Source organism: Photinus pyralis, unplaced genomic scaffold (assembly GCF_008802855.1).
Source record: "Photinus pyralis isolate 1611_PpyrPB1 unplaced genomic scaffold, Ppyr1.3 Ppyr1.4_LG8, whole genome shotgun sequence".
Classification (NCBI taxonomy): Eukaryota; Metazoa; Arthropoda; class Insecta; order Coleoptera; family Lampyridae; genus Photinus; species Photinus pyralis.
In genome coordinates, this window is record NW_022170819.1 from 11,892,503 (window position 1) to 11,905,953 (window position 13,451).

Below are 13,451 nucleotides of genomic sequence, written 5' to 3' on the forward strand. Positions count from 1 at the left end.
AATATAGTTCACCCTTACCTGATATTCTAGTACTTGTGTTGGTATACGCAGTTGTAATTAGAGAAGAAACTAACCATAGACACATAAATTTAAGCCCGCCATAGAGACTACCTTTTTTCGCAGGTTTTTCTAGCACAGGACTGTTATCCGCAGTCTTATTTTCATAGCAATTCATTTTGGATCGAAAACTGACTGTTACACCGTCTCAAAATTTTGACATAACAATTGATTGTATTTTTTTTTGCAAAATTGATTGATATAATATTTCCGAAAATGTTCTCTTTCAAATTTAAAATGTGTAGAAGTTCCAGATTTCCGAACCCATTCCAATTTTTGGCTGCGTCGCTTAGAAGAGATCAAAGCGCTTTGAAAAAAGCCTGTCATTTTCCCTTGTTAGATTTATGTAATATGTATGGAGCATTTGTTGGACTGTTGGGCATGGTTTAAGTTGCCTTTCACGATCAGGATTTAGCATTGTATCGGCCGTTTTTAGGGAGTGTGTTTGTACGATATGTTGAAGATAGTGCAAGGCGGTCGAACGTTACCTTGCTCGTTCTATCGTGGGAAGATCGATCTCCACATCAAATGCCTAACGCCCGAACACGAAAGAGATTGTAAATTAATTAACTTGGTTCTGTCTTTTCAATCTTACGCTCTACTGGTCGCTGGCTCTACAATGGTAGTGTTCGTCTAATCACACAAATATTAATTTATTTCATTTTCAGAGAAATCCGTACTTATTTTTGCCATGGCTGGCATTATACGCTCTTGTAATCGCCGGAGATATGACAGTGGTTACCATACAACTGTTTAAGGAAGGGATCGACTTTGAGAAGCGATTCTTGATCTCGTCCATTGTATTGATTTACAATTGGCTGGCCATTTTTTGTATGTTTGTCCATATGAATGTCGGAAGATGACAATTAAAATTTCTTAATTGGTAGTATAGGACATACTGTAGGTAAGGTTTCCCTTCACTCGGACGGGTTGTTGTGTACTGTTACGAAATATGGAGACATAGCCGCCTTTACGCAGATCTCCTGACTGGGTTCACGTTTCTCAAAAAACTTCACTGTGCTCCTCCCACGGGGCATATCCGTCACAAAGAAAATATACAAAACGGTGACCCAAAAACGTTGACAGGTGCGGTTGCGGTAGCAGTCTGGAGCACAAGGCGGTGGCGTCGCCAGGTGTCCTCGTCTGATAAAGCATAAATATAGAGTAGGTACATTTTCTTCCCGATTTGGTATATGGCGTACTCCTGAGAAGGGACTTTCTATCCCGCACAGATACTTAATCATGAAAAGTGGCAATATCTTCTTTGGCAGTGTGCTGGTTTCGAGAACGAAAAATATTATACCGAGCCGTACCTACTCTGTGTCCCTGGTTGCTCCGTTGGCCTATTACCTAAGACTTTGCTGTTACCGAGTAGGCACATTTTGACCGCTTGATAGGATGCATAGACGTAATCCAACAGGAAATCCGACTCTGATTAAACAACGTTACCGACCACAAAACCTGTTTTGCAAGCAGTAATTTAACTAAGAGACATGCGGTCTGCTCGCCAAAGATATTGTTGTTTAAACTGCCCGTTTCTATATGTTGAAATAATGCCGACGATGGGAGCGAGCCAATCAGCAGTTGAAAATTTACGTGCTGTAAACGTAATTTAATAAGACACAACTGTTGTGGAACAGTTACTGATACGTCTTATAATTATGTCGCTACTTTTACGCTCTTTACGGAGCAGTTGGCCATTTTTAGTAGCGCTACATATGTCAAAGTAGGGAACGTGACATAAGACCCCAACTGTTACCGATACGCTACCTCGTAGCGTATCGGTAACTGTTGTGTCTTATGAACGAGCCCATTAGAGGTTTCAGGCGGGACATCTTGCACAATGTTTTAATTTATTTGGCTACGGCCTGAGGGAAACTCTGTCAAATGGACACAGAATTTGCTGAGTTTATTTAATGATCATTGTAATGCTAGTTTTTTTGTATTGTAAATTTAGAATTTGTGTAAGTCAGGGTTGTTATTGTATTTAATGAGCGTCAGAAATTCAGGGAACGCATAAATAAGGAAACATTTTATTTGAATATGCTTGATGAATGACTCCATTTCGTTAATAGGTCTCTAATGAAGGGTGAAAAAAAAAATAATAATACCCTTCACCCTTCATTTTATTTGAAATCGACGCAAGAAAGAATTTTTATCTGGACAAATACCTATGTCCATACAAGCCGTTATCGGACGAATTAATTGGTTGGGCGTGATAAAATAACACCTGCATGATAATCGTACGCATATGGGGATCAACAACGATGCGGATAATGAAGTATAGGTGGTGAATGCTTAAATAAGTGAGCAAGATCCAGGACGCGCGCTATATATCGTGGAGAATAACGGCGCAGACCGAATATAGCATCGGCAACTGTCGGGAACACTTATGGATTGAGATTCCTATACTGTATTCATTTTAAGAAGGTAGCGGTAGAAAGCATAGGGAGGCTTTGACCTTCACTGTGATTGGTTAAAACACGAGTCAGTATTACAATGAAACATAAAACGACTGGTGAATTTTGTAAGGTGGTAGTAACTGCCGAAGTGTCATTGGTTGTTATTGTCAAAGATTTATTTCTGTTCGCAGTGCTGAATATTTCTACAATAATTTGGTGCCGTTTTATATTTTTCTTGTGTGTGTTTATCTTCAAACACAGCGCCATCTACTACCTTCTTATAATGAATGCCAGTATAGTTCAATTGCGTAACTTAAATCTGTTTTCGAAAATTCAACCGGTTTAGGGAGTTGGTAGATGTTGCTATGGTAACCATTATTGCCACAATTGTTTCCATGGTAATTTTTACCAACCTGGTTAAACCGGTTCAATTTTCGAAAACGCTTTATATTTCTTATGATAACACTCACATAGAGACGTAACGGAGGGCACTGTCAGCGTCACGAACCGTCGAGATAAGTTTAGATACAATATTTTGACGTGACGTTACCGGTCAGTGACGTGACGTTGACGTTCCGTAAAATACGAATCGACCTCAAACCGCGCAAACTCGTTCACTGCGCGCTCGTTATGGTATAGCGCGCGGCCTGTAAGTACGCTGTTGGTGGGGTTATTTTGAAAGAGTACGTACGTCATTTTTAAGTGAAATGTTATCTTAGACCATGGACTGCTAATTGCAAGTCAAATATGGGCAATGACGTCGCCTGGGTGTATGCGAGTTTCAGGGTAAAAAAAGTCTGTCCGAAGTTGTCCGATGAGACACGATTTGAGACTGTCAACCTTTAAATTACAAACGTCAATTAATTGATAATGTACCGGGTGACCCAATAAGACTGTTCCTCGGCCATATCTCGAGAACTGTTCGTCATATGACTTAGGGGTAACAAAAATTATTGGGTAAATCGGTCATGAAGAATCGCTGGAAAATATTTTCAAGTTCTAAAAATGACCAACAGAGGGCGTAACTGCCATCTTAAATTTTAAAATTGCATTTTCTTTAAATTTCCTATAATAACCTTTTTTCACATTTTTAAAGAGAACCAGTATATCTATCATTTTCGTAAAAACAAAAAAAAAGTTATTTCAAAAACAAAGATGGTGTGGGGCGTTTAATTGTTTTTGTAATAAATCTGCTTTAACTTCCGTTTGACCGATTTTAACAAATTTGGTATTGTTGAAAAGAGCATTCCTTGGGGCTATTTTTGACAATATGACCCAAAATCCTAAAAAAATCAAAAAAATCAAATGGAATGATATGACTTTTTCTTTATAAAAAAGTAGCCTATTTGGCCATTATTTTATAATGCATCATGTTTCATTTGTTTAATTTTCTAATGCCTACCTAAAAGTGTAGAGGGTGCTTTTCTTTCACGCCATCGACAAATACCGGAAATACGTCAAATAAGATACAATTTAAGCATTTTTATTCTTTTATTTTTTTAGGATTTTGGATTATAGTGTCAAAACTAGCCCCCTGGCGGAGAAGGATTCAACTAAATTAACTATATTTTGGTTGATTCTTGTTGCCCAAGGAATGCTCTTTTACATGTTACAATCAGTCCAACGGTTAAGAAGTTAAAGCAGGTGATTGCAAAAACAATTGAACGCCCCACACCATCTTTGTTTTTAAAATTTTGTTTTTACGAAAATGATAGATAAACTGGTTCTCTTTAAAAATGTGAAAAAAGAATGTTTACTTCATTATGCGAAATTTAAAGAAAATGCAATTTTAGAATTTAAGATGGTAGTTACGCCCTCTGGTGGTCATTTTTAGAACTTGAAAATATTTTCCAGCGATTCTTCATGACCGATATTTTTTTACCCCTAAGTCATACGACGAACGGTTCCCAAGATATGGCCGTGGAACAGTCTTATTGGGTCACCCGGTACACTTCGCGTACGTACTACGAGGTTGTAGAAGAAGCTGCTCTTTACGAATTGAATTTGTAAAAGCTGCAATGTGAAAGTGTTTCATCTTGGACAGATCACTTTAATTTGGATATTGTTTGAACTTCTGTGAATACTCACTTTTCATTTCTTGAGATCTCTTGAATTGTTTTGTTTTCTTTTGATATGTCCGTTCTGTGAACGGGTTGTGTACAAAAAGGTCGTATGTCGTCTTAGAATTTTTATTGCAGGATGCTCTAGTTGTGTTTCTGTTGTATAAGAATAAATGTTTGTAATCTTCGGTTGCCATTGAATTGTGTCAATTTTAATTCCAACGTAAGATCATTAGATTTTTCCTTTAAGTTTGTTGTACCCGAGTGGCTGTTTCAAAATTTTATGTAGCGTTTCCGTTAGAATTTACAGAATCTGTTTGCGGCATTCAAAAGTCAACGTCAATATTTTTATGTGTGCCGAGACCCATCCGTGCCCTGAGTTTAATTTAAAAAAAAATGGTAATTGTAAGCTAGCTAGTGGAATGGTGTTTTGTCTACACACAGCATTAATTTTGCACGCCCAACGTGGGACTTTGCACTTATTTTTTATGTGTTCGAATGATAAAGGTCAGCAATATAATTTAAGCGTTTGAGTCTGTGTCAATCAAGTCGTTCAGTGCATAGTGAGGCCTTTTTACAACGTTCTCCAAGTATTCGCTAAAGTTAAGATTTTTCTTTAGACCATTCGAGAAGCCACAAGTTGAATCATCAAATTCAACAAAGCCAGTTCGTGTTAGGAAGATTAAGTGTAATAGAAACGAAGTGAATTTGAACTGCAGTAATTAAGATATTTTTAATTAATTGTCTATCGATCGCTTACATACGTGGCGTGTGTAAATCGGGCTCTGAAAGCCTATCTTTCTTTCAATGTGTTTAATTTTTTTATGTCTTACCGAATAAATTTTTATCTTTGTCAATCAAATAGGTTGTGTTTAATCGAACCCAAAGTGCGATCCAGATTAGAGTTTTTCTGATAATTTTTCTGTTGGGACTGTTGAGGCCGCTGAATTTCCCATTTGAGTTAAAATTAAGTCAGCATTGAGATTTTCCATTTTAGCGGATCCCTGACGTGTACAAGAAAATAAATAATAAGATTCTAAATTTAAAGTTTTCTTTGGCTTTTGATCTTTAGCTGGACAGGTATGTTTTGGTGGCTTAGGGCCGGTTGCACAAACGCAGTTTAAACTTCGCTTGGAATTAATCAGTGGATTACGGCGTAAGATTGGTTGAAATTTGACGTTTTTTCAAATTGCAACTAATCATATGTCTTAATCCAATGCGTTAATCTAAACGAGGTTTAAACTACCTTTGTGCAACCGGCCCTTAGTGACCGTTTGCCATTGTAGATAGCCCTATATTGACTTTTGCAACGTTGTGAAGGACGCGTATCCGTTACCGTTTATTAAGAGCATTCTGGACTGGACTTGGATTCAGATGTTACAGACTCGTACAACCGTACATATCGAGGTGGAGGATGCATTCAGCGACGTCTTGACGAATAACATACAAGGAATAGCCTGATCCGCTCAACCTGAGCCGTGTATGGCGCAGCCAATATTCCCGGGATGGTGATGCAGGACCTCTCTGAAAAAATGCGACAAAGTCTAAATTATAGAATGTATTTATAAAAAATAAAGTATAATAAATACTAGGTACAGGTTGTAAAGCGCACTGTTTTTATTTAGTTATTGTATCACAATAATTACCATCTACAGCCCCTTTCAAACAAAATTTGTGCAATGTCTTTCGAATCACATCGGCCGGTTTGGTCGCCGGCGTTGCTTTGGCGAGCACCATCAGTAATTCCCCAAAAAACGCGTGACACGTACTTTTAGTTTGCATGTGCGAACCTTCATCGTCGACCGTAACTAAGCCCGACGGTAAATCTTCTAGGAGTGCCTTCCTCGTGATTGTAACCGTATTACCCGCCTTTGGAGGCGAGTGAAGGTCGGAGGGTAAAGTTAGGGAAATTCCTGCGAAGTTCCACAACTGCAACACCCTAATTGCGAACAGTCGTGTTTCTAAATTCGTGTTTTGCCATGTAAAATATAGGGGTGTGTGGCTGAAAACTTTTTCAAATGTTGTGGTAATTACTAGAATGTTTGGGTAAGCGTCGATTATGTCTTCGAGAGTGCGCGCTTTCCGCTGTAGTACTACAGGTTTCGAAGTAGTTTTTTTGGAACGTTTTTTCATTCCGAGCATTGCCAGAAGATTCTTCTTAGCCATATTAAAGCTGGGTTCTAAAGCTTTTCTTGGTTTCTCGTATACCTTCAGTTTGGGGTTTACGACCTCGCGGGCCGTTGACGAAATGACTTTCTTTACGAGTGCTCTTGGCGAGCTCGTCGATTCGTGTTTTGGGTATGTGACGTTGCGAGCCTTCATTACGTCTCTTTTCACTATGTTTGAAGGAGGGTCAATCTCAGGGCGAATGAGTATCAGCTCAATTTGAAATTGTTGGGAATTTTTTGCGATCTGATCCAAAGCCTCTAATTGCGCTGGCGTCCAACGATTTGGCCCGTGCACAAGATGTATTATTGATGAGTCGTTTTTAATTTCTCGGTACTGTCTTTCGCATTTCGCTGTCAAATTTTCAATAACAGGGTGGATACTGAAGGTGATCATAAGAATTGCTATTGCGAAGAGACCGATTCCGATTAGCATTGCCGTGATCCATCCTGATGCTACATGCCCTGAAACGAAAAAAGACTTACTCTTATTATCTAACAATTTAATAAGCACGTGCAAGAAAAGGAAACGTGGTCACCCGTTTTACCAGGACTCTCGAGGTGTTTCGATATATAGTGCGTCATATGTCCATGAACTTGGCAGGCCTACTACAGCAGACCACGGTTCTGATTACTCATATCGTTAGTGTTCCGTTAGTGCACGTTACTGCCGCTGAAGAAATCGTTAGTGCACAAAAGGAAACTTACTATTTTTACATAATAATTGGGGGCCTGCTAACTTCATGCCAGCAGACCCATTTAAGAAAATCGATTCAATCTTTACACTAGTTAAACTAGCAGCGTTAGTGCTCGTTAGTGCCGCTAATATAAACGTTAGTGCTTAAAGTGTAAAAGCTCAAAACGTTGTAAAAAGGGGTCTGATAACTTCATGCAGCAGACCCACATTTGTCAAATTGGCTCTGTCCTAATGCGAATTTGAAGCTGTTCGTTAGTGCTCGTTAGTGCTTCCCATGCGACCGTTAGTGCTGCAAGGGATCCGCGTCAAAAAGGTACCAAACCACCTCAAAATTAAACTTGACTTATTGGGACCTGCCAACTTTACGCCAGTAGACAAACGAACGAAATCCGATTGATTTTCTACTTTAATCGACCGGTAAGTATTAGTGCTCGTTAGTGCCGCCAATATAAACGTTAGTGCTCAAAGTGTACCAGTTCAAAACGTTGTAAAAATGACTCTGCTAATTTCATTTCATTTTAGCGCATGATGAAAGATACGATGTAGCAGAAAAAACATGTAAAAAACGTAACTTTTGATAATGCTAAGTTAGACCCTCCACTTTTTAGAAATTTTTATGGCTTAACCGTAATTGCGCTAGATTTAATTCAAGTGGCGCAATTGAGCGCATAACCAGATGTATCAAGTGGCACAAATACCGGTAGCCAATTGCGTATGAAAAGATGTTAAAAAAAGTAACTTTTAAAAAAGTTAAGTTGCTCCCCCCCCGCTTTTTGAAAATTTGTCACGGCTTAACCGTAATGGCGCTAGCTTTAATTCAAGTGGCGCAATTGAGCGCGTTCATTTAAAAATAATACGACTATCAAATCTCTCAGTGGGGGGGGGGGGCCAAGTTAACGGACCCTGGTTATTCAGCACCGACTATGATCTCTTGTAGACGGTGAGACATGCACAGAAGATTCTTGTCAGACAGCCAGATAAATAACAAAAATATGAATAAATTACCACAAATGGTGCATATAACACTTCTGCAGTGACTTCCGAGCGAATGTGCATAATATTTAAAACATTCTACACCAGCCACCTCCTAGGGAATAAGCTTGAAAAATTATTAGACAAACTCACACTCTGTTAAATAATTCTACCGGAGCGAATTGTTCTAAACACGAATTTTCTGGACGCTATAATGTAAAACTAATATTAACGAAGATAAGATATATTCCATACTTTTGACTAACCCTGTATATAATATTTTCAATTTTGTGAGTTGAATGGTTCTCTAAACATTACAAACATTATTTGAAAGTCGATTAGTAATAATTATTTAAAAACTAATAATTTCCATTGCGCCTTCGCGTGTTCCAGAAGTTACTAAAACTGCTGAAAAAAGGAAACAAAAGACCATTTCTTAAAAATTCCTTCTGAAAAACATTTTTGTGTCCTTTGGTCACAATTCATTCGATATATGTGATACAATTGTACTAACAATAAAAAAGTTTCTCGCATGGTTAATTTTGCTCTGCGCGGACAATTAATGCGCGATTTTGTAGGGCCTGTTAAATCTACACTAATACAAGATAAGGCATTAGGTATATACGCAAAATGGAGGCGAATATCATTCTAGTTTAAGACACCGAAAGAATTATAATGATATCGTTTCTAGAAACAGAAATATGACGGTGAAAATATGGAAAAACATGGATTTACTATCGTCGTTTTATCTTCAAAGACGTGAAACCTTAAAATTAACTATTTCCACTGTTACTAAAAATTAGCAAACACTATAATTTAATTGTCTGTACCATTGACCAGTTCTCATTGAAATTTCGTGGCTCTATGTTAAACGGATTCGGAGTAAAAAAATAAATAGTGGAGCCGCGCACGGATTTTCCATAAGCCGTAATGTATTATAATGCGTTCCGAACTGACTCCTAAGGTCACGTGACTTTTTCGAGCGCTCCGGCCTGTAAGTATCGTAGGGTTCGCAAAAACCCCTCTAAAAGACGCCTAATTTTAATGCAATCAAAATAACATGCGTGCGCACTTTGCTCCGTCCTTTTAGATTGTTATAAAAACGTCAGTAAATGGCATTGTTTTAGGTTATTTGAATGATATATTAAATGCGGACGCTATTTCCCTTAAGTTTCTTATGGGATTCTTTTCCACAAAAACTAAAACATTGTTTCACATCTTGCGTTAAAATTGAGGGTTTTTAACGGCGTCTTATGCGGATCTCATTTAAACAACCACTGATTTTAAAGGGATCAACACAGAAAATAAGTCTCCTACGCTCCTTAAACTATTACCAGCACTATACCAAACCATTTGGCAATATCAACGTTTTCTTCAGTTGAATACATCGTACACGAACGAAAATAGAAATACGGAAGCCAAAGCAATTGTATTCCAATTAATTAATATGATAGCAAAAGCTTTTAAGAAGTTATTTCGGTTGCATAAAATTAGGCGTCCTTCAGAAGAGTTTTTGTCATTTAAAACTAGACAAAGGGAAAACAATACACAAATCCATATGGCTACTTTTAAAGGAATATCAACTGTAAATAAATCTACAGTCAGCCGATAAAAATTAGTAGTAGGTTGTTTATAACCTTGCCATTAGAATCCTGCGTGCCCCTCTATCAGCATGTGGCAACCCCTAGAAGCGTCTGTTCCTTGCTGTTTTGCTCTGCGGACATCGCCTTTCACGCGCACCCCACACTTTGAGAACGACCCCTTGTCGTAGGTGCTCCATGAAAAAGGTGTTTTCTTCCACATTTGTGGTCGTGTTTTTGGGGTCGCGAAAAAATGTCAAACATTCAAGTAGATGACCTATGTATGTTCTTCCGCAGGAAGTGAATCTTTGAACGTTTTGTCATTTTATTAGTCACTATTTTAAATCCGCCATTTTATTGGGCGCCATCTTGGATCGGTCGCCATTTTATTAGTCACTTAAGTCTGCCATTTTGTTGGTCGCAATTTTAGATCTGCCCGCCATTTTATTGGTCTTTAAATCAGCCATTTTGTTTGGGCGCAATCTTGGATCCGTTCGCCATTTTATTGGTCACTATTTTAAATTCTCCATTTGAAATATCTCTTGTAGGTAAGTTACAGTTGCCTACCCTTCATCCTTACGACTCACCGCTAGAGCGAGTAAGCATGGCCTCATTATAGGTTAATAAGACCCTGGGTCGCCGAAGTAGATTTACAGGTTAAAATGGAGCATGTCTCCTACAAATGTAATAGAGCCCCCTTGCCTGTCTTGGAGATTGAATTATAAGTTAGTATTTGGGCCCCACACCTGTTTTTTCATTGACTTCTAACTATAGAATCTTTCAAAGCGTCCGTAGCTTCAATTTCAGGTATAGCAAGTTCGATTCCCAACGCAAATAAAAAATGTTCTATAGCAATGACATGACTGATGACGCGGATCCAAGATGGCGGATTTAGAAGTGACTAGTAAAATTTCGGGAGGATCTCAGATGGCGTCTAACAAAATGGCAGATGAACCTATTAAATTTACTACCCTTGGTGCTAACTGACTGTTGGCCGATTGCAACATAACTGACACCTGAAAGGCTGAAACTGCTTCAACAGGTCAGTGGCCGGTAATTGTTCTAGCCGGGACGGGACGGAAGAACCAGACTGATTCCCTTCTAAAATCACCAGGGGTTTCCTCTGGATGCTGTGATCTGTTGTGGTAATGGGAAGATTCACCCTTACCAAGTTTCAAAGTCTTTAACCCTGATGCTTAGGGTAAAAAATGCATGGTAACCAGGAGACATGGTGATGTACAAAACCTGTGGATCTTAGTGCCGATGCGACAGTAGTTTAACAAAACGGAATGTAAAGAACTAACCGTGACCTACGGTTTCTAAATTACCGTACCAAAGCCAATGCCAAAATTAAAATCGCCAACTGCCAAGTTTACCAACTACCTACAAATAGCAATTAAGCAGAGCAGCGATATACCTACAGCCAAAAAGATTACAAAATCTACTACCTGACCAGTGCGTCATGATATTATTTGCACCAGAAGCAATTCCCTGGTACCGTCCCTTGTCGAAGAGTATTCTTTTGTGCTGCTTCGCGGAACGTTGGCCATCTTCCAGAAACAGAAGCAGCAGCGGAAACTTTTCTTCGGTCGACGCGCACGATTTAGACGACATGTTGACAGTTAATTAGACACAGGTAGGTATTGATTACAATTTAAACATGATTTTGCACAATTATTGCACATTTACTTATGTCAACAGAACGCTCGCGTTTGTATATTTTAAGTGGAATTGTTCGACAATAGCCGCCGTTTAAAAACATTGACATTGTGTAAGTCAAATTGTTTTCAAAACATATAGGCATGACGACGGTGGCAGTTATTCGCGTTGTTATCAAGAAATCTCGTAAAGCATATCGAATATGCAATTAACACTGTCACTGGAGTATTTATTTGTTCTTATCGCCACGAATATTAGAAAATTCTTTCTCTGGAATGCAGGAATGCAATGTGTTTTAGTCACGCAATAAACCGTTGGCTTTTTTTGAAGGCCGGCATTTTGGTATGTACCTACCACACAAAAACCGCCTAATCTGGTTCGAAAAAGTACCTACAGCCCGAAAATTTCTTCACATTCTCAATTTCGACCCAAAACAATGTCTTTAAGTTTGTCGAAATAGTCATTGGGCACCTCCAGTACAACCAAATTTGACCTCAGCAGAAACATAATACGATTTTGGTTCGGGGTGGGTTCCCCCAGTACGTTCTGTTGGATCTCCCTAGGATTTTTTTCAAAATTATGAGTTTATTTTCGCCAAATTACAAATTTGGTGCTTGTAGTAGCTTATTGCCAGATGAGGTAAGTACAAAGTGATAACGCGTTTGGATCTTTTATGATTAATTGCGGATTCACGGATAACTTCTGCGCACTCTGGTTATCAGTGAACTTATCACCACAACTGTGTCTCCGATGAGTTCTGCAGTGATTCTTCGCAGATAGAGCGCTAACCTATTTGGTGAAGTGGGAAAACAGGAACACTACGCGTCTACTCACAAGCATTACAAGATTACAACATTGTTATCTTTGACGTTACAAGAAAATACAATCTATAAACATAACATAGTACCTCTTGATCCCACAAGATACATACGCGTTTTGATCTATTTCCAACAGTATTGATCAGCGATAATTCTGACTCTTTTAAGTATACCTACAGAAACTAGCTTTGACGAAACAGACTTAGGTACGTACTTACGCATCTCACCGAAATTGTTAATCCAGCGGCGCCGGTTATCTCGCACATGGCATTGTTTATTGAAAAAGCACTTAATTTTTTGCGATAAGGTCTCTTTTATCAACACACCTGTCCTGATCGAATTTTTAAGTAACTTGACTTTGGGATTAGGTGAATGTTTTTCGAATTTCGCGCTTCAAAATTAATCTTACGACTAACAACAAAAACAGAATTAAACAATTAACAATTACCGAACTAAAATTATAGGACAATCTTCATCAACCTGAAAGTTGCAACTAAATTTTTCACTTTTCATTTGATAAAAAAACCCTACATGTCTGGATCATACAACTAAAATAGTTTACATACATGGTGTCCCGAAGGTTATTACCAATCTCAGACGTCAACAACACGCCCTTTTTTACCCACATGGCAGATCACAATTATCGTCAGCATTGTTTCAACGACCCATTCCTGTGATTTACACAAAAATACTTAATTCTTAGAAATGTCGAGACAGAAGTATGCAACGGTGGTTGTAAATCGGTTAATAAACGATGAGTTTGCTCGTGTAACTTTTTTTTCATCCGGCTAGAAGGACCAAATGTAGCGTTAGGGTTGTACATGAACAACTTGTTATTTGGGCCGCCGGCGGGAACGCAGGTCGTTTTTGGGGTACGGTACGGTTCTCGATGTTTCGGCTTCCAGCTCAATTCGCGATTCCCAAATTTTAAATATCTTTCAAAATTAATCAAATTTTGGGCAATTTGGGAGAGAACATCCAAAGTTAATGGATTAATGGATGGTTAAATGGATGGGAAGATCGACTGTGACTGTGGGTCAT

The 13,451-nt window shown here is 38.6% G+C and overlaps 2 protein-coding genes across 2 annotated transcripts; one reads left to right on the forward strand and one right to left on the reverse strand.

The window, feature by feature from the left end:
* Positions 1-202: 202 nt before the first annotated feature.
* Positions 203-920, forward strand: LOC116178435. The gene is made up of 3 exons (XM_031497924.1): positions 203-441; positions 494-679; positions 726-920. Exons 1-3 carry the CDS (start codon positions 274-276, stop codon positions 918-920), a joined length of 549 nt encoding a protein of 182 aa, XP_031353784.1. The 5' UTR covers positions 203-273.
* A 4,912-nt stretch (positions 921-5,832) lies between these two features.
* LOC116177778 lies at positions 5,833-11,721 on the reverse strand. The gene is made up of 3 exons (XM_031496886.1): positions 11,382-11,721; positions 6,166-7,149; positions 5,833-6,043 (listed from the first exon to the last, which is right to left on the reverse strand). Exons 1-3 carry the CDS (start codon positions 11,545-11,547, stop codon positions 5,940-5,942), a joined length of 1,254 nt encoding a protein of 417 aa, XP_031352746.1. The 5' UTR covers positions 11,548-11,721; the 3' UTR covers positions 5,833-5,939.
* Positions 11,722-13,451: the final 1,730 nt, after the last annotated feature.

Bases quoted from the DNA above. Each gene is read 5' to 3' on its own strand.
- LOC116178435 (XM_031497924.1), top strand. From the start codon at position 274: ATGTTCTCTTTCAAATTTAAAATGTGTAGAAGTTCCAGATTTCCGAAC. The intron at 442-493 runs GTTTAAGTTGCC...GGCCGTTTTTAG, and splicing joins TTGTTGGACTGTTGGGCATG to GGAGTGTGTTTGTACGATAT. The intron at 680-725 runs GTAGTGTTCGTC...TTTCATTTTCAG, and splicing joins TGGTCGCTGGCTCTACAATG to AGAAATCCGTACTTATTTTT.
- LOC116177778 (XM_031496886.1), bottom strand. From the start codon at position 11,547: ATGTCGTCTAAATCGTGCGCGTCGACCGAAGAAAAGTTTCCGCTGCTG. The intron at 7,150-11,381 runs GTAGTAGATTTT...TTTTCGTTTCAG, and splicing joins TATCATGACGCACTGGTCAG to GGCATGTAGCATCAGGATGG. The intron at 6,044-6,165 runs GTAATTATTGTG...GCATTTTTTCAG, and splicing joins TTTGAAAGGGGCTGTAGATG to AGAGGTCCTGCATCACCATC.